Source organism: Rhamphochromis sp. 'chilingali' (assembly GCF_963969265.1).
Source record: "Rhamphochromis sp. 'chilingali' genome assembly, chromosome: 11".
Taxonomy (NCBI): domain Eukaryota; kingdom Metazoa; phylum Chordata; class Actinopteri; order Cichliformes; family Cichlidae; genus Rhamphochromis; species Rhamphochromis sp. 'chilingali'.
In genome coordinates, this window is record NC_137938.1 from 17754189 (window position 1) to 17781770 (window position 27582).

General features: G+C 42.7%; 1 protein-coding gene across 7 annotated transcripts in view; it reads left to right on the top strand.

The window, feature by feature from the left end:
* Positions 1-27582, top strand: part of rims2a (regulating synaptic membrane exocytosis 2a) — a 155511-nt gene that overhangs the window by 91365 nt on the left and 36564 nt on the right. For 4 of the 7 annotated variants that reach the window (XM_080895923.1, XM_080895924.1, XM_080895925.1 and 1 more), the window contains 10 exons: positions 6-52; positions 337-449; positions 3457-3587; positions 3916-4108; positions 4448-4601; positions 6532-6558; positions 7992-8060; positions 10326-10464; positions 15684-15869; positions 17234-17340. In XM_080895923.1, the coding sequence (XP_080752049.1) occupies positions 6-52; positions 337-449; positions 3457-3587; positions 3916-4108; positions 4448-4601; positions 6532-6558; positions 7992-8060; positions 10326-10464; positions 15684-15869; positions 17234-17340 (1166 nt within the window). Of the gene's footprint in view, positions 1-5; positions 53-336; positions 450-1402; positions 1451-3456; positions 3588-3915; positions 4109-4447; positions 4602-6531; positions 6559-7991; positions 8061-10325; positions 10465-13129; positions 13247-15683; positions 15870-17233; positions 17341-27582 lie in introns of those variants that run through there. The other 3 variants (XM_080895930.1, XM_080895927.1, XM_080895928.1) reach the window with 3 other exon arrangements.

Here is a 27582-nt window from a genome sequence, read left to right on the forward strand (position 1 = left end):
TTCAGAGATATTCCAAGGATACCAGACAGCACACACTCACAACTGGAATCAAGTGAGTTCTGTCAACATTTTTTCCGTGGGTTTGACAGTGTGCCGTTTGATCCTATTAATCATCCCAGAAACACCAAGTGAAGGAAATGTCTGTTTGGCGCAGATTGCGTTTGTCACCCTGCCTTTTTATCTTCCCCCACATGGCAAGATTTTTGTGCTCTTTTTGCGTTTCCTTTCTTTGTATGTTCTTGCTACAATCTCCAGTTTTCTCCCTGTGCGGCGCAAAAACTACAAACAGCAAACAGATGGGTGGATTATCTGACTGTGTCGTCTGTGCCCTGCCAGGTTCGAGTTCTTTCGAGTCTCAGAAGATGGACCGTCCTTCCATCTCTGTCACTTCTCCTATGAGTCCCAGCATGCTGAGGGACGCCCCCCAGTACCTGTCAGGACAGCTCTCAGTAAGTGAGCTCAGCTCCACATATGGGCTACATGTAAAAGCCGGGAAGAGGATTGGATTGTTAGAGAGGATTTAATTGCTTTTGAGATCATAGATGAGCTAGTAAGTATAATTTTCCCATTGCAGATTCATTATGCAACCAATTATTTTCTTTTTTTTTAGTTTAAATCTTAATTCAAACCCTTGTTAAACGTTGTCAGACTCAGCAAACTCACTCAGCCTGTTCAGCTGGCCCATCACCAAGCCAGCACAGGACTGTAGATCAGATTACGTTGTGTGTTGTTCATTATCCAGTATAAAAACCCTCCTGGGGTAAATTTGGTAAAAAGGCTGCATTAAAATGAGATAAATCAAATCTTAAATTTAGGATTCAAGAATGTGCTTTTCCTGCTCTTTCAATATTTATGAGAGCCTCATAGAGTATTTGGTCACCACTAAAACATATCCTACGCAGCCTTTTCATCCACTCGCTGCTTAAAGTTCTGGATTTTCATGAGAGGGCCGACCTTGAAGTTCGCAGTGGACTAATCACTAAAACAGTTCAGCTCACTGGATAAACCTTGCAAGACCTTGATGAGTAATTCTACACAGTAAGGAGCTGTCTGTATCAAGCATCGTCTGTGGATAACAATCGTGTTTAACGTCACTGTGACGCAAGCTTTGAGGCGGAGGAGAAAAAGGTCTAAAAGACAAAAAGATCTAATTGTGAGCCGCTGATAATTTTCTCCGAGGACCTATGCAGAACAGGGCAGAGCAGCTCAGGGATGAGTAATCTTTGAGAAAGCAGAAATTTAAAAAATACAAAACCTGCTGGCTTAATTCTTTCATCTAAATGACAAATTTCTGTTGTTGTGTTTTGGGTGTATTGTGAGTTGTTGTGTTTTGTGGTTTTGGTTTATTGCATTTTCTTTTCTTTCTTTTTTTTCTTTTGCTGTTTAATTTATGCTTATCCAGAGCCAAAGCCTTAGTAGAAGAACACCGCCTTTTGCCCCTAGGGTCCAGGTAATGGGCCCTGTGTGAAGGGCACAAACTCTGTTTGGTTTTTTTTGCTCATTGACTGTTGACTGGCCTTTTTTTCTGTTTCCATACTTTGGAAAATGCATTCCTGGGGAAATGGCAGCTTTGAGTTTCCCTCTTAGTGCAGTGCATTGTGTCATTTTCCTTGATTTGATTTCTTGGTATCATTCTTATGATTAGAGTTCTTATAGCTCATTGTAACCCATACACATCATTATCCCCAAGTAGTGCATGCTCGACTAATCGGAGCTTATTTTAAGAGACGCTCTTGCATTGCCTGATGTCTTTGGACTGACTTCAGTGATTGACCTAATTGAAACAGTAGTTTAGTATTGTGTCTATGGCAATGCTGGTCGGTGTCTCTGTCAATCTTTCTAGGACAAAGATCTCTGTTTTTTCTTTTTTCTCCTGCTTCAGTGTGACGTGAACCCAGGCCTCGATAACTCTAACCCTGCACGCATACACAGAAGGGCTCCCCCATGTGCGAGTTGAAGTGATGCTAATTAGCAGATCTGAGCTGATGGCTGTGTGGTTTCATGTTGCAGTGAAAAGATACTGAGTTCACCATCCTCTTTGGAAAGCCAAAGCCAAAACTGCATTTCCCCCATTACAGATACCAGATTTAACGAATAAGCAAATTGTACCTCCCAAATAATAACTCCAAACAGAGCGAAGCCTGGAAGGCTTCTCTTTGCTACAAGCTGCCTGCTTTAATATCACTCTGTCTTTTCTGTGGTTTCTGTTTTATGGTCATTATTGATTTAGATAGCCTGAGGGTTAATATTCCTGTGTTAAACCTTAGATATTTATTTCACTGTTGTGTTGTTTTGCTTAAGCGAGATCTAAGCATCATATCCTATGTGTCGGTAATATTGTTGGTGTGTGTAACAGAGCATGCAGAGGAAAGGGTGCACTGCGTGTTTTCCAGATCAAACATATGAATCGTTCAGGTTTATGTGTGTGTCTACATTAATGTTGTTAAAGCCAGCATGTTTCAGTAAACTGCTTACTTGTTAGTTGGCTGTATTGGACACACTGTACATCAGACTCAGTAGTATATATTTAGGTGTTTTACTTATTGTTGCTAGTTTTTATGGTGAATCTTACTCTACATTTGAATTCATATTTTGCAGTATGTGGCATTTTGGTGGGCTAGAGATTACTTGGTACAATTTGTTTTTCCCATGAGCCCCCTGCTGTCTGTTTCGACTTGTCTTGAATGCTCTTTCCTGCATTGCTGCATGAACGGCGAGTCCTCTTAAACAGTGCAGACCCCTATCCATAATCATATTCTGAATGAAGTATGGACCAGAACTTAGAAGTCTTACTTCTCATTTCATCTGATTTCTTTTAAGGCTTCAGCTGGCCTTTTATTTCTTCTAAGTTTTTTCTCCTGGAGTCCATACTTTTCTTTTAGCGTGAACTGTTTGATTCCTATTGCAGCAGCATGACTGATTTCTCGTTATCGATCCCCACTGAATACTTGGGAGGACCCTATTAGAGATGCCATCATATAGGTAGATGGTGGGACAGTGTTAATTTTAGAGCATGTTGCCTTTAGCATTTCACTACAATTCACTCCAGCTGTAAAGGTCAGTTCCATTTAAAAAACTGTAATCAGACACACTTGAATACTATAGATTTAAAAAAAGAAACATAAGGATTAAATTAGAACACGAAAAGGAGAGTTTTTGCATCTTTAAAAATCATTATCACACCATTTTAACATTGATATAGTTTTAGTTTATGAAAATGACATCCTAGCAATTGGATACCCTCCTCCTTTTTCCTAAAGGGTAAATACAGGAGAAGACCCCGCACTGAGGCTTATACTGATTGAAAAGGTGTTGAACTCAACAAAAGGATATAGATGCATATGTGAGGACTCGATGAAGTTGTCTTCTCCTGCATTATTCCCTTTATGTGCTCTCATTTGTGCTGGCCCTGAGCTGTCTCTCAGCAGGCTGCCTCTGCTCTCCCCCCTCCCCCAGGTCAAACTGTGGTATGACAAAGTGGGCCATCAGCTAATCGTCACCATCCTGGGTGCCAAAGACCTGCCACCCAGGGAAGACGGCCGGCCCAGGAACCCTTACGTCAAAATCTACTTCCTCCCTGACAGAAGGTAAGAGTAGAAACAGTTCCTCTATTTCAGGGCATAATTTCCCCGATGGTAGAAAGACACTAAAAAAAGATTATGCACTAAGGTCAATTTATGGGAGGCATTGATGTGAGGTTTATTTCATAATTATGCTCTTATTTTCTTATTAAGTAATTTATTCTTATGTATTGATGAGGAATGCAGAAAATGGACGTTAAGAAGCAGTTAGCACGTTCACTTTGCCATGTCGTTCCCTGCAGCTGCATGCTGTGGTGCTGTGCTCTGTGCTGTGTCGTGTGATGGATTTGTTGTATTCGTGGCTCTTCCCTATCATGATTGTAAATAAAAACAGTTTGAATTATTGTTCCTCCAGTGACAAAAGCAAGAGGAGAACAAAAACAGTAAAGAAATCCTTAGAGCCCAAATGGAACCAGACCTTTATGTACTCGCCGGTGCACCGGCGGGAGTTTCGGGAACGTATGCTGGAGATCACATTGTGGGACCAAGCCAGGGTGAGGGAGGAGGAGAGCGAATTCCTGGGAGAGGTGAGAAAACCAAACCCAAGCCCTCACAGAGACACTCAGTAACAGTATCTCAGCTTATCCTCTTGAATGGTGTCAAGCCTTTAAGAAAGCTGCTGGCCATCACAAAGTGTTGGGTGGTCCAGTCCTTGCCTATCATGGATCAGGAACTTTCTTTTTTTCTGTTCGCGTGTGAGTGACAGAAAGGGCTTTTTTGGGGATTTACATTTTCTGTAAAAGCTAGCATGTTTTACTTTGCCCTGATTCCATCAGTGAGAAAAAAAATATGTGAGCTTAAAACATTTGGAGTGAAGCCATTTTTTTAAGGAGAGAAAATTTACTTGGGCCTTTTACTTCTGCCAGATCCTGATTGAGCTGGAGACGGCTCTTCTCGATGACGAGCCACACTGGTACAAGCTACAAACACACGACGTGTCATCTATCCCACTCCCACGTGCCTCCCCGAACGCACAGCGCCGGCAGCTCCACGGAGAGAGTCCAACGCGGCGGCTGCAGAGTGAGTAACACCTCTGTCGCTCAAATGGCCCCAAAATGTGCTGAAAGTGACTATAAGAGTCAGAAGGTGGGCATCCTGTAGGAAAAACATTTTACCTGCTGTAATGTAAAGACATGTGACATTCATTCACAGTGTGAGATGGAAGCAGGTCAGCTGATTTTCTAATACCAATGCAGATACATTGGCTTCGGGTATCTGCTGATACCGACTATCAGTCCATTACATGGGTTAAATTAATAATCCTTACTTTGAGTGAGAGACAGGGAGTCTTTGTTTTAATGACTCATGCTTGACTTAAACATTGCTTTCCGAGCTTTACACTCAAGCAAGGTTACGATAAATGAAAGATTAAAAAACACGTTTGTTTTTTATCTACCGTATTTCCCGGACTACAAAGCGCACCTGAATATTAGCCGCAAAAGCTAAAATCAGGGGAAAATCCTGTTTTGTACATACATTAGCCGCACCTGACTAAAAGCCGCAGGTGTTTCAATGTTGACTTATCATATGTAAGAGAATATGCACAAAGGGAATTGTCAGGAAAGAGATGGCTGTTTGGAGACACACCCCTTTTATTAATATTTTGAAAAACAAGTTATGGGTACATATTTGCACATGTAGTACATAACAGTAACCTACAGCACACCAGAAAAATAGATTCGGACTACCTTTTAGGCTCAGGTGAAGTGACACGGAGAAGAAAAGTCAGTCATTCACCATCTTTCTCTTCTTCCTGCGCTCTAAAACCACCAAAGTCCTCTTCTCCAATGTCGGAAACGAACAGGCTCAGGATGGCTTCGTCATCCACTCTCCGCTTCTCTCCTTCGTTGTCACTTTCAAAACCAAAGAAATCCTCGTTGTCAGTGTCAGAGTCGAACACCCTCAGAAGGGCCGTGGCGGTGTCCTCCTCACCATCATGCAGCAGTCCAGCCCTTCAAAATCCGTTGGTGATCGTGGATGTTTTCGCACTTTTCCACGCTGTCAGAATCCACCGGTGGAGTTGGGCATAACTTGCTTTTCGCAAGTTTATCGCCGCTCGTCATCCACGCCTCCCGCTGAATGCGTAGCGCTACTTTGAAGTTTGTTTTTCGCGCTACTTCGTACGGCACTACGTTGCCTGGCGGACGGACATGTGACTAACATACCACTCTTGAACCTCGATCCTTCCGCCAGGCAACGTAGTGCCGTACAACAGCGGAACAAACAAAACAAATCGTCTTACGATATCACAAAAATCATGGAAAATCCATAGAAAAGCCGCACCTGACTAAAAGCCGCAGGGTTCAAAGCTTGTGCAAAAAGTAGCGGCTTATAGCCCGACAATTACGGTAATTCATTTGCACCCTGCACAATATCAGAGTGTTTAATGTACTCTACTGTCACTGATGGTTCTCTGCCCTTGCTACGTATGCACCTCCTCACACCCTGCCACACACTACCAATGAGACAGGTGAAGCAATGACAGCAGCTAATAATGTGGCCTTAAGTGCAAAAACACATTTATACCAGCTGTGGCATGATAAGAGAGAGAAATCTGCAGCTATCAGAGAAAGAGTCAATGGAGGTTTTTACTCGTGTGCGTTTTGTAGCTTGTCTTCATGCGCGTTTCCTTATATTCCTTTTTTATTACTTGAAGCTTGCCATCATACAAATATATCTGTGGCGACAGACTCATGGCACCGAACACTCAGAAATCTAAATTTTAGCACTGAGATAAATGAAAACAACAATAGGTAGCTTTCTGATTTTTGTAGTTGTTTCAACAAACAAGGAGCCATATATATTTATCTGATCAGTGCCCATGCTGTTTGCCTGCTGGCCTTTTCTGTTGCTGCTTCAGGTCATCGAGGCCTTTACGGCCGTTGTTATTTCTGCATATTTTGTTTCTGTTGTCCATGTCACATCTACCTTACTGCTTCTGCTTTTACAGACAAAGGCTCTTATTCACACAACTCAGGTAAAGACCTTTGCCCTGCCAGACATTGCAGCTTTATGGAGCATCTGAGTGTCGTCCTCCTCCTCTTTAAACACACACCCTTGTGCCCCAATTCTCCACCCCTTTCCCCCCTCCCCCTTAACAGCTGACGCTTCTGCTGCCTTACGTGGATTTCTGTGCGGAGGTTTGGTGTATATTTTACACCGCTCGTTCCTTATCCACACAGAGCAGCAGAACCACAGACGCTGTGGGGAAACGGGGAGATTTAGGACACAGTGGTCTCTCCTTCTCTGTGTGTTCACCTGTTAACTGCCTCACAACCCCCACCCTGTAACCCAAAACCAGATTCTGCCAATCTGTATTCAGTCCTAATGTGATGTTATTAAAACCCGAGCTGTCCGCCCCTCCTGACAGACATAATTGGCCTATGACCACCTGCCTCTCCTCTGTCATGTATACTGTTTGTTATTTGGCCTATTATGAATATTTTCCTCTTAACAGTTGCACAGATTACCATTGGCACACTCTGCCCATTCTGCTTTTGCTTGTGTTTGTGTGTCTTCATTGTGAATATCTTCTTGAGAACGGCAGGCGACTGTGTTGCTTTTGTGATACTTCTTATTTACTGGCCTAATCCTCTAACACAGTTGGCATATTTACTCAAAAAAATAAAAAGAGGAAAATAATATTTGATTATCTGCATGCATGAAATATACAATACTCTTTATATAGGATATTTTTGACCCTTGTCTTACTATTGTTAGAGTCTTTGGCCCTCATACCTCCTAACACGCTTAAGAGGACTGCGCTGCAGTCCGTTATGCCATACGGCTTCACTCCGCTGCTTCTTTCAGCCACGGGAGGCTGGCTCGCTCCCCCACTAGGACGATTTTCTGGGTGTTGGTGTTAGCGTGAAGTGAAAGAGCTGACAGCTGTAAAAAGTTTTCAGCCAACTGAGATGAGAGGTTGGGAGCGGCACTGCCAGAGTGCAGCACTTGTCATTTCTGAAAAAGCACACGTGTCCAGTTGATTTAAGTTGAATGAACGGTGAAGGCGGTGGGGATGCGTTGGGTGGGGAGTGGGGGTGATAAGGCTACGGGGGAAGGATGAGGAAAGAGCTACACGGCCCTATCACTTCTCCCCGTCTCCACCTTTACGTGTGCACTGAATGATTGACTGCGCCATTTCAAAGTGCCACGGCTCAGATGAAGAAGGATCGGCTGCTCTTGTTGGGATCGAGCGGCGAAATGCTGCATTATTTGTTTTAGTTGGAGGGTTCACTTTGACCAGTGAGCATTACAGTCAGAGCAGGGGTGACTTATTATTTGAAAAAACAAACAAACAAACATCTAAATAAATGAAAAAGGGAATGAAAATGACCTCTTTCTCTCTCTCTCCCCTCTATCTCCTCTTTCCTGCTTCTTTGCTTTTTGGTCTGTTTCTTTCTCTCAAAGGATCCCAAAGGATAAGTGACAGTGAGATCTCAGACTATGATTGTGAAGACGGCGTTGGGGTAATAACAGGTAATAAACAGTTCAAGGCCATATTAAGAAGGTCATCGTTGTGTGGCGTAAGTGAATCGAATCCACTCCATTTCACCAGAGCTGCATTACGATTCTTAATAATGTACTTAGCTAACCTCACTCACGTCGCCACCGGAAAGATGCTTACACACGTCATCACATCTCGCAGTATCGGGCTAAGATCCTGCAACCCATCAGCAAACAACAGCAGCAGCACAGTTAGGGAGCAGAGGGCTTTTTTGTCTGCCTCTGCACTGCTAGTTGCTGTCCTTGCTAAGGCTTCAGCAGCACGCCCACGCTGCATCAGAAAAGCAGAGACAGAGCTGCTAACAGCCAGAGAGAATAAGACAGGGGAAGGGGAAAAAAAGACTGAGAAGTGCTTGAAATTTGCTCACATGAAATAATAACCAGGAAGAAAAATTATGCTGAAAAAGACAGTGAGGGCTTAAAAAAAGGCTTCCTTTAAATTTTAAGCACAAGGTTGCGTTTGAGGGCAACATGTGCCTGTCTTTATATAATCGTTAGTTCTCCTTCTCAGTTTTCACAAAAAGACCACGGGACATGCTATATATTTTTTTGCAATTAAGCTTGATGGAAACAGCTACCTGCACTGTTTGTAGGTCGTTTCACATCACTCACCACACAGAAGAAGCGAGTGGAAAAATGTGAGAAAACAAACAGGAGAATAGACAGTTTCTGTAGCAAACTGCGTGTCACACACACACACACACACACACACACACACACACACACACACACACACACACACACACACACACACACACACACACAGACATTCAGACCGGCCTGCCGATGATACCGCAGCTGAGGGAAATCCTCCTCCAGCCTCTTTAAAATTCTCATCAGCCCCTCACTGCCTCTCACAATGCCAGCCACCCCCACCCCCTCACTTCATCCACAGTGAAAGGAATACCCCTTCACTCAGCCCTGGTTGCTCCCTCCCCTTTGCTCGGGCTCCACTGCATCTCATCTGCGGTTTTTGCCGTTATCTGCTTCCACAGTTCAAATGGGGAAGAAAACATTTTACTTTTGTTTTAGAGAACATACAGTACACACAGTACAGCTACTATAGCTACTAGTAGCTACTGTAGAAGACAAATGGGCCTTACAACTGAACATTTTTAAGACTTTTTACATCTGTGCAACATGTTTCATGTTGTTTTAACCCTCTGCTCTTTTGCCTCTTTCTGCACCATTGCAGCCAGTTCCTGTTAAAACCTATTAATTGTCAACAAAGAATCTCCTCTTTGCATCTGCAACATGTCAGGAGGAAGAATAGATTTAATTTGGCTTTGCATGGAAGTTGATTGCTGCGCTGCAGGAAGCTCACTAGTGGAGCATCTTTTTAAAGAAATGACAAATGTTTTCCTTTGAAAATTTAATTTACATCATAATGGAGTGAAGACATTGTGGATTGTGGTCATTTTTTTTTTCAAATGTTTGTAGCTTGTATTTGTTTATGTCAATAAACAAATGGTAGGCTTGGAGAATATGACAATTTACTCTATGGGTCATTTAGCCTGACACGTTTAAAGAAATCTATTTTATTCTATCTACGACACACAAAAGAAAATCTTATTAACATGCGACTCCTTTAAAGTGAAGGTCAACATTTCTTTCTTACCTTTCCATCTTTTCCAACTTGGAATCAGGCTTTTCTTTAACTCATTTTAAATATTCTATACACTCTATTGAATATCAATCAACATTAATAGTTCTAAGCACTGACCTTAACCGTGGCTCTTAGCCATGTCTGATTATCGGTTAATGAACTCTTTCAAGTTCAATGGACTAATCAGTCTACCAGTGAAAATTCATTATAATCTTTCAGATTCTTTTGAAAGGCTATTTTCATGTTTAATGCACAGTGTTAAAACAGCAGATGACTTACACCTTTATGGAAACCCACTCCTCATTTTTTGTACGATAAAGACTCAGCATATCAAAATGAGTCTGTCACCTGTGCAGAATGGCTTTTAGCTTTGCAAAGTTTGACCAAGATTTGCTTTACTCCTCTTAGTTATTACAGACAGTGGTCAAACTAAGTCTGCAAAAGCAGCATTCATTATTGTTCATTAACCATATGTAGTTAGTTAAATAACTCAAGTAAAAAGCAAGTAAAAAGCATACAAGTAGCATCTCTGGTGTTGTGAGGGAATAAAGGAATCGCTTAAATAACGCTGTACCCTCTCTCTCCTGCTCTCTCCACCCCCTGCTTCTCTTTATTCATTGTTGTTTTCACAGACTACCGGCCAAATGGCAGAGACTTCCAGAGCTCCACGCTGTCGGTCCCCGAGCAGGTCATGTCTTCTAACCACTGCTCTCGGTCAGCTGATATAAACAGGGTGCGGTCGCGCTCTCCCAGCGTTCCCCCACCCTCCAGGTAACCAGTTGCTCAATGCACCAAAGGCCCGACATGTATAGTTTTTGGTAGGTCTTTTGTACATCGTAGTGTTGTGCTTCCATGCTTTGGAATCGACAAAAAAATAGGTTCACTAGTTTAGCTGAAACGCATGCTGTTTCAGGTTACTTTCAAATTCGCCACCTGTTTTGGTTGTAGCACCAAATGTTGCTATATTTACTTCAAAATAGCACCTCAACCCTCTGTGGTGTGCAGCGTCTCTCCCGTTTCCTCTCATGGCCTCTGTTAAACATGAGGCCATGTGCCTCTTGGACAGCAGGGGGCAGTATGTAGCATACATAAGGGGTGATCAGTCCACTTCTGTCACACAGCAGAAGTCTGGACCAAGCACTTGACCTTAGGCCTTCTCAGTACAGTTCCTCTGCTAGAGTGGAGCACCACAGTTTGTCTGACGACAACTGCACACCTGACCGGTACACACACGCATACACTTCAGCTCACACTTATGTGCAGCACATGCATCTACTTATTTAAGCATGAATGTGTAAATGCTGACCAGCGCAAGACGAGTAAGTACACAGTGAGCTGTTTATGTATGCATACACCACAGCACAACGCCTTTTGCCTTAAACTCTTCTTCTTTGTCCGCACTTTCATCTTTAATGTGATGTAGTGGGGGGTTTTTTGTGTTGTTTTTTTATTCAGGGTCCTCCTGATACAGTAGTGTGGATTCTCCCCTACTTGTGTCCTCAATCTTCATCTACTCCTTATTTCCAAATAAGAAAGTGAGAATTAACGAGCGCAGGAAATACCCGATTAAAATCATCATTCTTAGAGTTAAAAATAGCATTGGCACAAGCTAAAATTCCACATGAGCACCAGCCTCGGATGAGACTACACTCCTGAAAGACAAGTGCACAAGTTTGAATCGAGAGACTGAAATTCTGCAGGAAACATTGGGAGCCAAAGAAATGTTGCCAGTGCTGAGCACATTATACAGGATTTGCATGTACTGTATTTCACTATCTTTATGGAAGACGTGGTCAAGGGGGAGTGGTCAGTTATCCTCCATCAGCACTTATTTTCTGTGAGCTTTGGAAAATATTGCTCCAAGTGTCCAATTGTGGCCTTGGCACCGCCTGGTCGGAGCTATTCCCACCCCCAGCCCACCCTGCACCCTTTCCAATTAACTTTATTTGATACTTCTGAAGCTGGAGCTAAATCAGTGTCAGATGCAGAAAATGCACTTATCTAAATTGTCTGGGACGGTGCTCTGTTGAGTGTATTTCAGCTGCTTCAATTAACAGCTTGCAGTTATTTATTGAAAACAGTTGAAAATGTCACAGAGAATTTGGCATTCTCCCAGGTATCCTATAATATTGTAAAAAATGGCTTTCATAGCTTTCTGTGAGCCTTGCTGGTTTATTTTCTTAACACTTAATGTTTTCTGACTTTCTTGGGAAATGATGTATGTAAAAAAAATCTGTAGTTATTAAACGGTCTAAAGTAGTTTAATGGTCGAGCAGAGGGGACCGGTTTAGGGGTTCGGACTGTGCTTTTCTCTTCCGGCGTCTTCTGTGTACCATTTTTATCTGTCTGTGCACTAGAGCCGAGGAAGTCGTCTCCTCGCCGTGCGATTTCTCGGCTTTCTCTCACCTCTCATCTTCCTCACCAGTTTTTCCACCCTGAATCGTGTACATTAACCTCTCTCCTGTGAGCTTCTCTCTTTTACAACCTCCCCTCGGTTTCCTCCCCCTTCCGGCTGTCCGCCTGTATGATCTTTGTCTCCGATCTGCTGTCTTTCTCTCCTTTCCTCCTTCTCTTCTGTCTCTTCAACATCTCAGATCCATCTCTGTCTTCTCTCCTCCTTCCATGTGGTTGCAGCCATTTTCTCACCCTACCTCGAACCAGACATACTCAGCCTATTGATGACCCTCAGAAGGACCCCAGGTAGACTTTTACCAGAGCTTGCATGAAGCCCCACCTTTGCTACTTTAGTTACCAGCCAGCCAAACCCCCTCCCCAACCATGCACCAACCCACAAGCCTATTTTTTTATATATTTTATTTGTTGGGTTGTTTTTTGAGGAAAGCTTCCATTAGGGTGTTGAAGATATAGCACTGACACCGTGGCATGCTTTAAAAAACCACATGGGTTTGTGGATTTGAGGTGTAAATCACTTCAGCTGACCTGTTCAATGTCAGTGCCGTGAGTGTTTTGTGTGTATGTGTATCAGTATACATTTCTTCTGCCAAAGATTAAATATATAAAGAACTGTTTACTTTCCCGTGGTGCATCATGTTGATTGGATAATAGCCATACATTTCATCCAGTATCAGCATTGCTCTCTCTCACCATCTCATTATCATATAAGCATTTAAATCTTCTAGAATAAATCATGTGCATGAATGCAGGCTTTGGAGAAGTTCAGTCTGTCTCTTGTCTTTTTACTAAAAGAGCGTCTGTTGGCCATACTGTTAAATAGATAAGTGTTTTGTGGTTGTGAAGTTTTGTCCAGCAGAGGTGGTTTCCCCTGCAGTCGTATGGGTACATTCAGCGCATCAGTGTACTTTTGTATTCAGTTTTGAGATCTGAATTCCAGCTTCTTTGTCATGTTGCCTCCCCCATGTGGTGAAACAAAATTTAAAAAATCGAGCGCTGACCAGCTGTGATATTTTCTCGGCAGCCGCAACCATCGTGTGTATCCGATCTGCCGCGAGGAAGCAGTCAGGTTACTGCGTTCCACTAGGATGACCCGTGCCTATTCAGAGGGCGCCTACTCCTCCGACTATGACTACGAGAGGTACTGACACGCGCTGCTGCGCCCGCCGTCTTGTGGTCTCCTGAAGTTGTTCTTCATCCGTCTTTAATTTATCCGTGATCGTACAGGTGATGACGGAAAATGATATCCTCCCTGATATCGGTTTTTGTTAAGGAGTCATCACGGCTCTGAGGTTGTGTGGCTGTACAGTTATGTTACACAACTGCCTCTGTACGATGAGGCTCAGAGCTATTTGTGTTGCTGATGTCGGCTGTGTAAGTGCTGGCTCGCACTTGACTGTTCCTTTGTTGATCTCATTGTGTACCCATGCGCATTATGCAAACAGCCATATGTTGATCAGTGGTGTTTGTTATTATTGATGTTGTCTTTTTTTTATTTTTTTTAATTTAACATGCTATTGACAGTTGCACTTACAGTCATCCATAGAGTGGCCTTTTGACTTCTTCTATATGGTCTGAATGGATTGCTGGGCTGTTTCAAGCACCTATAGAAAGGCCTACTGACACCCATCAATTCCCGACCCACACTGGTGCACCATGCTTCAGTCTTTTGCCTGCTGCCATCTGGCTTCCAGTCAGGAATAACGTGACATTTGTGCTACTTCTCTCCTCTCCAGGAGGAAAAAAAAACTGATGAGTCTTCTGAACTCAGCCCAAGAGCCCGACTGACTTTATAAAACTGTCACAAAGTTTCCCTAAGGCCTGGCTTGGCCCGACTTCAGGCTAAGCCTATAACCTAGATACCCATTAACAAGAGCTGTCCATCTATTTCTCTGTGTCTTTCCTTTTGTCTAAACTGACAGAGAAAGGAAAGTAGCCAACAGAGGACTACAGTTGATTCCCCTCCACTCTTCATATAGATAGTTTGTTTCTGTCTGCAGTCAGGCATAGTAAGACCTGAAAAGAAATGAGGGCACAATACAGACACAAAAGCCACTTGGATGAGGGAAAAAAAGAGTCTAGCAACAAAGAGCATTAGTGGAGTTGGAGCCTTTTGCCAGATGTTTTAGTTTTGGGTGATTTGCCTGCAGAAAAGGTTTTTCATGGTTCTGTAGTTTAAGTGCAACCCTCCAGAGTGCACTTAAAGCAGGACAAAGCCTGTACAGTATGCAGCATGTAGGAATGAATACAGCAACTTTCCCGAGCCAGGAAAACAAACATTCCTGTGAGAATCTAGTGAGCAGAGCAGTTTGTGTGTTACAGTTGCGTCCACTGAATTACACATAATGTGATGCTTGAACAGACGTAACCTCACATCACTGAAAGATTCTTGGCCGTAGCACGTAATGAGAACGGGACCCGGTGATGATGAGAGTAAATGACTGTTGTATAGATTGTGTAAGGTCACTGACTGATGAGCCTTTATCAGGACATTTCCTCTACTGGACAATATTTCATACTTGAGAAGACTACAGACACTGAATGGCAATAACAAAATGGACTGATCTAATGAAATTATTTATAAAGTATTTGCTATCATTAGAACCCAGTTTGACTGAAGACGTTCCCACATATCTATAGTGTTTTCTTGCATTTCTTGCATTTTAGCAAACAGTGTGTGCAGCGGTTCATTTCAATACTATTTTGTTCTGTATGAAAGTACAAAAACTATAAAATATTATTACTCACGGTGTGTGAATCGAAACTGGTAACATACATACAAAGGTTAGCAAACAGCATGCTCTAAAATCCCCTCTGCTTCTCAAGACTGAGGTGCCTTTTTCACTTCACTGTTTTTAATATGTGAATTTATTTCTTGATCAATGAATTTCTGTACAAATTTTTTTTTCCTCTCTGTACCTCGTCAGTAATTTTCCCAGCTGAGAAACCTCACCTGTTTTTTTTCCCCTACAGCTCTTCAGATCATCTGAATCTGCCTTCATTGTCACTGTGCCAAAAGTTCTTTTGCCTGGGCATTTTGCAGAATATAACAGACAAAATAATCCAAGTGCAGTCACTTTTCCCTCACATTCCCACTCTGGCTCAAACAGAATGCTCACCTATCACCTACAGAGAGACAGCACATAGTCCTTGTTCATTGCACACGTCTTGAGTACTTCACAGTTAAGTCACTGGTTCCACCAAGGACTGCAAAGCACACAGGAGCCACCTAGCACAGTCCATATTGTCTGCTCTTTAAATAAAGTAAATTAGCCTCATGTGGAGAGTCATAAACAATAATGTGTGTTTTAAGAGTTTAGGAATCATTTCATTTTGTCTTTATCTCTAGGTAGTTTTGATCACTACCTGCAAATCAGGCACACTTGACATAACACCCAATTAGCTTCTGACAAGTATCTATGCTATTGGTAGTAGATTGATTATACCAATTAAAAATACAGGATTCCACATGATCCTTTGGAGTTTTGAGGGTGCAGAAAATTTCTTTGCCCTCCTTACTGTCCGTGCCCTGCTGGAGACACACTGAGTGCCTGCCTGTCTCTCAACAACCTCTGTAGGAGCCACGGAGCCATGGATAGACACGAGTATCACAGCAGGTCCCGCTCTGCAGACCAGCGGCCCACTATAGAGCGCCACACGTCCCGCTCACGCTCCACTGAACGCCCCCACGACTCTTCGCTCATGAGGTCCATGCCTTCTCTGCCATCTGGGAGGTCCGCCCCCCCCTCACCTGCCTTGACGAGGTGTGACCCAGATCAGAGATCAGAGCCAGCCAACGTGGCATAGAAGCAGACAGTACTTTTTAGTTGTACACTCATTTCCCAGAAGCATAGCTTCACTGGAGGGAGAAATCATTTCAACAGAAAATTTAAACATTAATAAGTATTTCAAGATTTGTTTGGGCGATTTTTTTTTTGTTATTTTTCTTAATAAACCTTACTCTCGAAAAGCACATTTGAAACATCAAGGCTAATATTCTGCTTTTAACAAGGGATGTGCAGCATGTACCGAGGTTTTACAACTAGGGTTCGTGTAGACAGCCTAGCTAAAAGTGCTGTACTCTCACACTGAGCTTTAAATCAACCTGTAAGAATATTTCTGCCTCCAGAGATGCTCTACCTCTTCTAAATGTTTGTACAGCTAAAACCTTTACAGGCTTAAAGCCGTACAGAAGCTGTCCCATGAGCTCCCACCCACCCCGACCCTGACTAACTCCCAGAATAAACCAAAAATACCACATCACACTCACCTACCTCCCACCCTCCTAATCCCCCGCTTCCCCGCCTCACCTCACCTCAGCTCACCTCACTCCACCGACCTCCACCTGTCACACGCCACTTTCTGTTTTGTCTCCAAAAGCACCAGTGGATGTGCTGTATTTTCTTTACACATATCCCGGGCACGATGACCCTGACACCGTAGCTAGCTTGCTGACTCCTTTTATTAAAAAGAAAAATTTTAATTTGGGACACACTGCTCATACGCTTGAGTGAGTATAGCAGTGATGGGCCGACATTTTACTTTGATTTCATTACTAACATCAACTGATGCCGTTTGTCCTCGGATGGCATTCTGTTTTTACTTTTTTTGTCCTCTTTCCTCTTCTTCTTTTGTTTTTGAGTTGGAAGCCTGCGGGGACAGTCTGAACGCATGGTCGCACTGGTCTGCTGTTTCTGCATTTCAACTCTTCTCTCCTGCAGCTTGATGAGTCGACTTTACATGCGATTCACTCCTGGCATCTTTTATTGCAGCTCAGCTCCCTACAGTCGATGTAGCCCTCCACTTCCATGCCATGTGCCAAAACATCACCGCTGTGTGCATTGGTTTTATATTGGAGATAAAGTCAACAGCGAGTTTTCTATCACTGATTGATTTCTGCTGTGTCTGGCAGTGACTAAATTACATGTGACCTTACATATATTGTAAATAATTGAATGACCCCAGCTAACTACATTAAATCACGTATTGGCTCTCCATTAAAGAACATAGTTTTACTTTTCATGTTGCTCGTCTCCGATCAAATGTACGCTTTTCTCTTCTTTGCAACACCTACATCGAGCTCCTACTTTATGTCTCATGCCATTGTCTGCTACTTTTTGTCATATAGGGCACATCCGCGTAGTGGGTCCGTCCAGACCAGTCCCACAAGTACCCCTATGTCCAGTAGACGAGGTCGGCAACTCCCACAGCTTCCACCCGCAGGCAAAGACAGAAGTAAGTCACCTGGATGTCTTTTTTAAATTTAAATTACACGGCTACTGTCTACCTAATTGAATTTATTTTGAGCATTCATATATTCAGTATTTTAAAGCGATAAAGTTACTATTTTATGACCCGAACTTGTGGGTCACAAGAAGAGCTTTTTGGTTTTGGTGTCACTGACCAAAGGGATAATTATTATTAGCTGGTGGAACGCTTCGGTAGAAGTTGTAGAAGTCTCAAAAGTACAAGGATTTTTCATTGCTTTATGGGTTTTCACTTTGGCCTTCCATCCATTAACATCTCTGCTCGGTTCCTTTTCCATTCCTCTCTCAGAAGATGGAGACGAAGGAACAGAGCCTCGTGAAGGTCTGTACCTGAATGTTCGGGTTTCGTCTTTCGGACTGGGAATTGCTGCTCGAGCTGCACCTCCCTCCAAAAGCCAAAACCCTGTCTGCAACAGGGCGGGTAGCTCAGTTCAGTGGAGGCTAAACTTGATCTGTGCATACTGAATCCTCCTCCTCCAACCCCCCCGTTGCAGTTGTGTTTAAACGTGCAGTTAGAATGTCCTGTGCCATCGTGGTGCCTTGATCCTACTGATCGTACCAGTGTTGTGTTGATTTGTAGCCTTGCTGTTCTTTTGCTTTGCGTTACACACCAGATATCATTACTAACTGTCTGCAAATAATTCGATTTTTAAAACATTTGGACTGCTGAGATACGTCACCGAAGCAAATATTATGCTATTTTGTGCTAAACTCCACAATTTTCACAATTACAGCAAAACCTGCATTTGTTCACATTGTACAGAGGCATGTGAAGTCCTTAGTGTTACTCAGCACTCCTCTGGCAAATTGTTGCGTGTTGTTGTAATGAACTGTGATATGAAGCACTGTGATGAAGGCAATGATTGTTTTCACGTGTCTTTAAATTGGATGCTGTAAAAGGGTTGTTCTAAGCTTTGTGGGGAACGACTGAGATAAATCTGGAGAGAAGAAGCTCGTGCAGTTCTGGTGAACGTGTCAAAGTATTCACACAACCCTTTTATCACTGTCAGAGTCCACAAGGGCCTTTCCCTGTCTTCTTTACAGCTGCCAGCCAGCCCCGCTCTCTCCCCTGTGCTCTCGCTCTCTCTCAGTCCCAGTCTTTTTTTGTATCTTTGCCATCTTTTTATCACTCAAAAGCTCTCTCTGTGTCTGGACCTCTCCATTGCTCCTTTGTGTCACCTTTATTTGTTCTTCCTCTTCATACCTGCCCCCAGCCTCGCTTACTCCTGTTTTTTTTTTCTTCCTTTTTTCTTTGACAGGCACTCTGCCTTTTCACATCTCTCTCCTTTCTCTCACTCTCTCCTTCTTTTGCTCTGTGTTTTAGTCTATTTCTTATAGGACAGCGGCACTGCACGGGCAGAGGGGAAGCATTGATCCGACCCTGCGCCGTGGTTCCCACAGAGCTGTGTGACACTTGGCTTATGCTGAGCAAATCTGATTGTGCTTTTGTGTGCGTGTGGACCTTTCTACACTGGATCCATATTATTGTATTATTCCTGGGAGAAGCTGGAATATTGATATAAGCCTAGTTGGCAGATACATTAACTGTCCTGTATGTGTGTATCTGTTTATGTGTGGCAACAGGGGAAGAGCCCAGGGCGCCTGAACCCCAAAACGATCATCCAGGTGTGTTTATCGTTGAGAACACGCGGCGGGTTTTTACTCTTGTGTCATGGCAGATCTTTAAAAATGAAACACGGCGGATGTGAGCCTCTGCATTTTAAGTGTGTGGAGTTTGCGTTTTGCTCGAGAGTGCTGTACAGTACACGCTGTTGTATAGTACATTCAAACCCAGGCTTGAATGAGCGGCAAGAGTGTTGGCAGAAACTGGAGTTCCCCACGGTTTCTACTTCCTACCTTCCCATCTGTTTACGTGGCACGCTTCTGTCCTTTGACTGTGTGGTGCTGTTACTCAACACTGTGACAGCTATAGCACTCACTGGCACATTGGATATTCATGAAAGGTCTCTAAAAGGAAACTGTATTTTTAAACAGGGTTAATTAATGGTGTCTTTGGATGGTAAGATGGTTGTATGTTGAGTTGTCAATATAACTGTACAACTGCATATTATAAAACTATGTTTTCTGATAATCACACACTGAGCAGAATAATTAACCAGTAGCTCACGGCAGTTCTATGCAATAACGCTTGCTGTGCACATCAGATCTTGTGGTATATGTGCGTATGTGTGCGTGCGTGCACACTTGTGTGGCATATGTGCATCTGCGTCTGGGCCCAAGTGGAATGAGCTGTGATATTACGGTGACGTACAGTGTAAAGTTTCAGTGCTGCACCATTTCATGAACCTCCATCTGTCTCCCCACTAGCAGCAGGCAGTGAGGAAAAACCCCAAGGCCCACCGGTAAATGGGAGGAAAGGCAAGTCTTCCGAGCAGTGTGATGGTGTGATTTTGCTGTGTGGGCTCTCTTGGTCCTTCTGTGACATTAGTTAGCAGCAGCTGTGGTCCTTGATGATGAGCTGCTCTCAGTCGCACCAAAGTGTTTTATTCGCCCAAGTTTCATCTCTCACCCAAAAAGCATGGTCCGTTCCTTCTGACTTTATTTGCGTGATCAAACTAGAGACTTGTGTGTAGTGTAACTGATGTTAATGCATACAGAGTGCTGTGATTGGAAGTTTGGTTGGTCTGCCCTTCTCTGCCTCCAGCGTGGCCTCAGAGCTCTAATCTGCCCTCTTCTTTAATACTAATTAATTCTGCTCAGCTCCACCTCACAAAGACAGAGCTCTCCATTTCCATTGTGAAATTGCCAATCATTTCAATTAGACATGGATTATTGCGCTCTTGTGCACACAGTCTTTTCATGCACTCCATTAAGACTGGCAGTCTCTTACAAACATAACTGGTGCTTAGTGCAAAGAAAATTGTCCTTTTTTGCCAAAAACAGTAATAAAAATGGCGTAATGGAGTAAAGGTGAATAGAGACATTTTTAGGATAGTGTTCCACATAAACAGCATTTCCTGCTGCCTGTGCATTACACTTTGCTGCAGTACTGCAGAGTGTAATGGTTTTTTTTTAGTTTTTTTTTATTTGAGAGGCTGTTACCTCTGTTGGCCAGCAGATGGAGCAAAGTTCATAATGTTTGATAAGGAGCTGTCCTTGATTTCAGTGCTGAAGTAGTAAAGATGCCTTTTTCTTATCTGTTTGTTTGTTTTAATTTATGCTTGCAGCAGCTTTCTATTATTGGTACAGAGCATAATACACAAAATGCTCATTATGCAATGTATCAATAAATGAAGACATAGAAAGTATTTTATAGAAAAGAATAAACATTTGCGCAGGAAGGAGATCTCCTAATGGTGTCAAAATCAGTGTGTGTGTGTGTATATCTATGTGTATGTCTTGCTTTAGAGGTGACATGGGAGGACCAGCAGCGAGGGCTGAATGGCTCTCTGTCTGATGGTGGGACGCAACCTTACCCTTCACTCACTGACACAGGTCGGTCGGTCTGATAGGGTACAAGTCTTTTTTACTCTCTCTCATATGAGTACATGAACAGTAATCAACGTATCTAACCAGACAAGTACCCGGTCAAAAAGAGAAAAGCGCATCAATCTTGCGTATAGGCCTCTTCATGCTTGTCTGATCAGCCCTGTACACAGCATGATGATTTCTACATACAAGCCTTTAAAAAAAGATTTAAAATTTGTCTTTTGAAATTCAACAAATATGTCTAAAGGTCTGAGTATCAAGCTTAACTGACTGAATATTTCAGGAACATTTCAAAGCTAAACTGAACCAGCTCAAAAACAGTCATTGCTTTACTTGTCATTTGTTTTATAGTATTTACTTCAGTTTGTAAGTTTAGCGAAGCTTGTAGCAATAAAATATTGCATAATAATAGTATCTACTATAGCTGTTTATTGCTCATGGACTCACTGAAAGTATTCTAATAGAATATGGTTTCTGTGAAGAATTGCTGACTTTGTCCTTGTGTGTCTGTTAAGGTTCTCAGTCATCCAGGTCATCGTAGTCAAAGGAGCTTGCAAAGAAAAGCGTCTGGACTTCTTTAAGTTACTTGAAGACGTTTCACCTCTCATCCGAGAAGCTTCTTCAGTTCTAAGGTCAAATGGCGGAGAGTCCCAGATTTAAACTCCTAAACACAAACTTAACAATGTGGTGTATGCGGTACAGTGCAGCGAGGAATGCCCAGACCTCCACATCGGAGAGACCAAACAGCCACTTCACAACCGTATGGCACAACATAGAAGAGCCACCTCCACAGGACAAGACTCAGCAGTCCATCTGCATCTTAAGGATAAAGGTCACTCTTTCTAAGATGCCAACGTTCACATTTTGGACAGAGAGGACAGATGGTTTGAAAGAGGAGTGAAAGAAGCCATTTACGTCCACTGTGAGCGACCATCTTTGAACAGAGGCGGGGGTTTACGACACCAACTGTCTGCCATCTATAATCCAGTTTTGAGTTCCCTTCCCAGACGCCTTAACGTCCACTCACATCCTGGGCCATCTGACCTCAGGAATTCGCATGATAAGGTGGGGCCAGGTTTCACAATGAACACACCCGAAACCCTGGCTGATTGTGATCCACACCCATTTTCACACCTTGACTCAGGTGATTAGAGGATCATCAGGGGGTCCTTTTGTCCCTCTGTGGGGGGAAACTCCCACTGGGTTTAAATGTGGGACTCTCCACCATTTGACCTTAGAACTGAAGAAGCTTCTCGGATGAGAGGTGAAACGTCCAGATGCTTTTCTTTGCAAGCTCCTTTGACTTGTCCTTGTGTGGACTCTTTCAACTGGATTCTACCCTCACACACACACACACATATATATATATGTATGTATTAGGAGTGCAACAATACTCGTATCGATATTCAACCATTCGATACAGTGCTTTCGGTTCAGTACGCATATGTATCGAACAATACAATTTTTTTTAATTTATTTGATCAACTTTTCTTCTGACGATGCTGTCTGTGTTGAGCGCTCAGTGGATCTGCGTTCAACTACTCCGCCTAGGCTGCACTGTAGAGTGCAGATCCACTGAGTGCAGCACAAGCTAGCAAGACAGAAGCTAAGCTCTTTGCAAAATGGCAAATTGAACCTCCCCCACCCTGATTCAGATCTGGCGTTTGGAACTATTTTGGTTTTCATGTGAAGCATGACCCTGATGGTAAGCGAGTCATGGACTAAAGTAAAACAGTATGTCAGATGTGCCACGCAATGTTCAATTACATTGGTGAGAATTACTGTGTTAGCGAAGTTAGCTCGTTAACCTGTTGACAGCGTCCAGCCCCATGCACGGGGCGATCCGCGGTAACTCGTTAACGGAGATTTGCCGCGTTATGGCGTTAATGTCATTTTAACAAGATTAACGCTGACAGCACTAGTGGGAACACAACGAATATGACTGCACATTTACACCGACATCATCCTAGTGCAAAGACAAGTGGAAGCAGACAAAAACAACAAGCACGCATGCTACAAACTTTACCCGAGTCATTTAGACAGCCGTTAGCACATGATTCTCCTTATGGGGACCTGATATGTTTAATATGCTGCTGAGAATATAGCCCAGAAGAAGAGTAGTATAGCTTTTATTTTGGAAAGAGACATTTCTCTGTAATAAACTATTTTTCCAAAGATGAGTGATTTCTCGATCAGATAGATTTTTCTATTTTGTTGTTTCAGCAACATTAAATTTAAGTTGAGTTAAAATATATATTTATAATTTTAATAAATGACAAATTAAAAAGGCATGAACATTTTTTGTATCGAAAAAATATCTAACCGTGACACCAAAGTATCGAACCGAACCGTCAATTTTGTGTACCTTTGCACCCCTAATATATATCTATATATATATATCTATATATATCTATATATATATATATATATATATATATATATATATATATATATATATGACACACACGGACACACCTTTGATTTAACAGGAGGTGTCTTTGTCAGCCTCTGGATGGCATCCTTCTATTTTTCAGTCTCTTCTTGCTTGGTGTGGTATTGCAGTGCATCTTGGAGTTGACATTTTAAAACTATGAAAAACCCCCCCACAAAAGATTGTTGTTTTGGGGTTTTTTTTCTAGCGCCTTAAAAAATAGTGATACATTTTATAGATTTCTTACCCTTTATATTAATTTCTTTACTGATTTTTTTGTCAGCACTGTACAAATAACAGCGTTATTTAAATGACACCTGATCCTTGCCCATGGATGTATAGGAAGCATGAAATGTCTTCCTGAAATGTTCCCATGGTGGCACGCCTTCACCTTCCTTTAAGTTAAGCCTCATTTATGTTAGTTTGTTATGCCGCTTGCTGGTACGTTTTGACAACAGAACCAGATTTAGGATTGTGGCTTTAAAATAAAACATAAAACATCTGCTGTTCTGAGCTAAAAACCCAGTAGCTCTCTCAGTGCGTCTGCAGGATGCAGAGAGGCATGTCTTCAAAGCCTCTGCTTCCCACAGGCCAATCTGTGATGAACCTACAGCTAGCCTGGTCTTCAGTCAGTCTCTCACTTTCTCACGCCATCCATTTCTCATTTCTCTCCAACTCTGCATATTTTCTGTGTGTTTCCTGGAATGACTGACGAAGCTAAACCACACTGCTATTACGTTCATGAAAGCTAGCTAGGCAGATGCCTCACATTGTCTTTTAATTCATGTGACACCATATTATTCAAGCTAAGTGAGTGCTAATTGAGCTAAATGCAAATTCTCTGTATGTGTGTGTGTGTGTATGGGAGGGGGGGGGGGGGGTGTAGGACAATGAAGGCTCTCCTGGTCATTACTGTTGATTTGTCAGGTTCAGCCCCTGGGATAGAGATCAGATGGGAGGGCTGGAGAACAGAACAGGAGAAAAAAAAAAGGGGTCAGCATGACTCTAAGAGAGAAGGTTGGTAACAAACCGGACCCCGATGTTAAACCTGTGAACTGAGGTCGGGTCAGTCAATGAGCAGCTGTCTCGACGCGAGATCAAAACGTGTGAAAGTGTCTTGGTAGCCGCAGAGGAAACAGAAGCACACTTCATCTCTGGAGTTAAACAGAATATTTCGGGGGCCCGAGCGGAAGAAAGGAAGAACATGAATAATACAGAGACAAGTGAAATATGCGTATGAATACAATGTGAATCTATCGGAATCAACAGAGATGCCTGGCAGCAGGCAGTCGAATGTTGGTATTGTGTGACTTTTCAGAGAGATCTTGTGGCTGATGCTCGTGTGTGTGTGTGTGTGTGTGTGTGTGTGTGTGTGTGTGTGTGTGTGTGTGTGTGTGTGCGCGCGCCCAAGCGTACACTTTCGTGTATTTAAACCTCTCGCACTCTACCCAGGTGATGCCTCTATTTTTTGTCAGTTTGAACGTTCTCTTGGTGAAACTGTGTGAGGTAGCCGTCTCTCTTTTGTGTGCTCGCTGCTCTGTGCTTTCAGTTTTTCTTTTTTCTTTTTTCCTCTTTTTTTTCCGTTCATGTTACTTTTCCAGGCTGTTTCCCCACAGTTGCCCCATGCAGGTTCAAGTGACATCCACTTCTCCTTATATACCTCCTCCCCCTCCCCTCTCTCCTCCTCTTCCTCCTTTCCTCACCTGCCTGCAGAGAGGTCTCAAGTTTCTATCTGGTTTGGTACATTAACATCTCTTTCCTGTTTCAGCTCTTTTTTCCCCTTTAAAGCACAGAACCTTTCCCCTTCCCTCTCTCTCTGACTTCTAATAACTAAACTCTTGGCCTCTCTACCTCAGCCTCCCCCGGCCTCGCACCCTTTTTGCTCTATTTTGACTTCTCACTGTCCCCATGGTGGAGTTTGTGTGTTCTTGGTGTACTCTATGATTTTGTTTGTGTGTTCTGTGCTTGTTGTTTTTGTCATTGTCGTGTTGTATTGTTGTGTCGTGTCCCCCTCCCTCCCCTCCGACTCCTTCCTGTCTACTCTGACCCTCCAAACCCGAGACCTTTGGTGATGGCGTCGCCCTCCCAGCCATCCTTCCTCTCCTCCTTTGCCCTCCCCCTTACCCTTCGTGCATCCTCTCACATCCATCTTCCTCTCCTCTGTCTGTGTCTGTCCATTGTGTGATGTGATCCCAGAAGACACGGACTCACCAAGTTGGACGAACTCAGGTCTGTCCCTTCTTCTTCTGCACCTTCCTTCTTTTCTGTCTCAGCTCCCTCTTCTCCTTCCTCTGCTGTGATTCTCTCTGTACGTCTTCCTGGCTTGCCCTCCCCCTCCTCAAACCCGCCTCCCCTCATCTCAGTCGTCTTTTATTTTCCCGTTTGGCTTGACTCCAATTTCTTGCGGCGTTGCTCTCTTCGTTGTTGTGTAGATGATGCTTCTGGCTTCCATACCATTTCTGCTGCTTTATTTTTTCTGCACACAGACTGTGTGGGCTTGTCATTCACTAAAGCATGATCACGATCACACCAGTGTGGTTTCTTTGCAGCACGTGAGACACTGTCATTTTCTACCAAGATAAAAAAAAACCCCAACTTACTGTGAGCATATGACAGCAGATTTATTCTTTTGATTACTCTCTTTGTAGACATAGATTTGCTACTTTTTCCCTAAATTGATTTCTTTTTGGCCTATTTCAAGTGAAATTTGATGATTCGTGTGGTTTTGAATGACTTAGAGTTCCTAAACGCTGCTAATGCAGTGCAGTCAAAAATTTTACTCACTTTAGTGAGTATGGTTTTCATGATCTTGTTCCACAGATTTGCTTTGAAATGAAACAATGATTGCCGCACACATTCATGCACAGTCACCGAGTCACTTAAAATGTGGTCTCTTTGCAGTCCAAAACAAAAGGTACAATTTGTTAAGCAGCTAGCCTCTGAGGTCCTGGTCGTTCAGCTTTTTATGTCTAGACCACACGAGGTTAAATGTTTTTATGATAAGCTAAGCTAACTGCCTCGTTTCTCCAGCTTCAAGCATGAAAAAGCCATCAGTCTTCTAGGATCTAACACAATTTATTGTGATGAACTGTCCAATCTTGTCTGTCCAATAAAAATTGGATAAACAGAGCATTGTCATTGCCAACGCATAACATACAGACGATTTGTCATGTCCCGAGGCGTCTCATAGTAACGAAAGGTACCCTTCCGCGTCCTTATGAGATGCTCTGGATTCTCAATTGAACCCAATAGAATGCCACTCGCGGCGGTAACACACGCTCCAGCCGTGTTACACCCTAACCATAACCATAACCTTAACACTATCAGATAGTGTTTTCCAAAGTGATTCATGATCAGAACGTAAAACACATTTACATGTATAGATTCATTCCAAACGGCTCTCGTGCCTCCAAACGCGTAACACACTGGCGATTTGTCACATGCGTTTCTATGTTACAAGTTGGGATGAGAACGTGTTGGTATAAAAGAACATGAACTCAAAGTTGTTCAATTTTAACCTCATATTTATCACGACCACTGAAACGAAGCGATCACAAAAAATGACTTTCTGACTGCACTGGAATTTCAAAAGCAGCTCAGTTACAATCATTTAACAAAGTTAAATTAAATACTATTAGTTAACAAAATACTCCGGGAGAGATGCGAAATCACATGTAGTTTACTAACTGCGTGATGCGTCAACTCCTTTCGCTTCACTCATGCAGTCATTCATTTGCTCTGAGCTTGTATTCCTTTATTTTACTCTTTTTCTTTGCTTTTTCGTTTCTCTTTGTGTGCGAGTGTGTACATGAAGGCATGTGAGCATGGCGCCTGTACGTGTGCATTCATCTTCACTCTGTCACTGCGGTCATATGACACAAAAGTAGAGACAAAGAGTAAGCAGGAAAATGGAAATGCAGGAAAAAGCAGGAAAGTCACCATGTGGTGAACATTTTTGCAGAAAAGAAACGGTTACTGTAGAAACTGTTTGTAGCTTATTTTGTCATTTTTAGGTTTGTAAAATGTACACAGTTCCTATTCTTATTGGTATTTGTACTTCAACAGAGGCCTGTGCATGGTTGCGAATGTAAGAATCACATTTGCAGAGCTTAAACTGAAATTGGGAGGTGATAAGATGGGTAAACCGGATGATTTTATGCAATTATAAAAGGACTAAAATGCCTGTCAGTTTTAATCGAGAGGGATGCTTCGGCCAATTAATGTGATCGTTTAGGGATTTCAATTTGTTGTTTAATCATTTCCTTTCATCTAGAGTTTTTTTTAAAAATGCATCACTAGTATTGTTACAGTTAGTGCTGTAGTAGTACT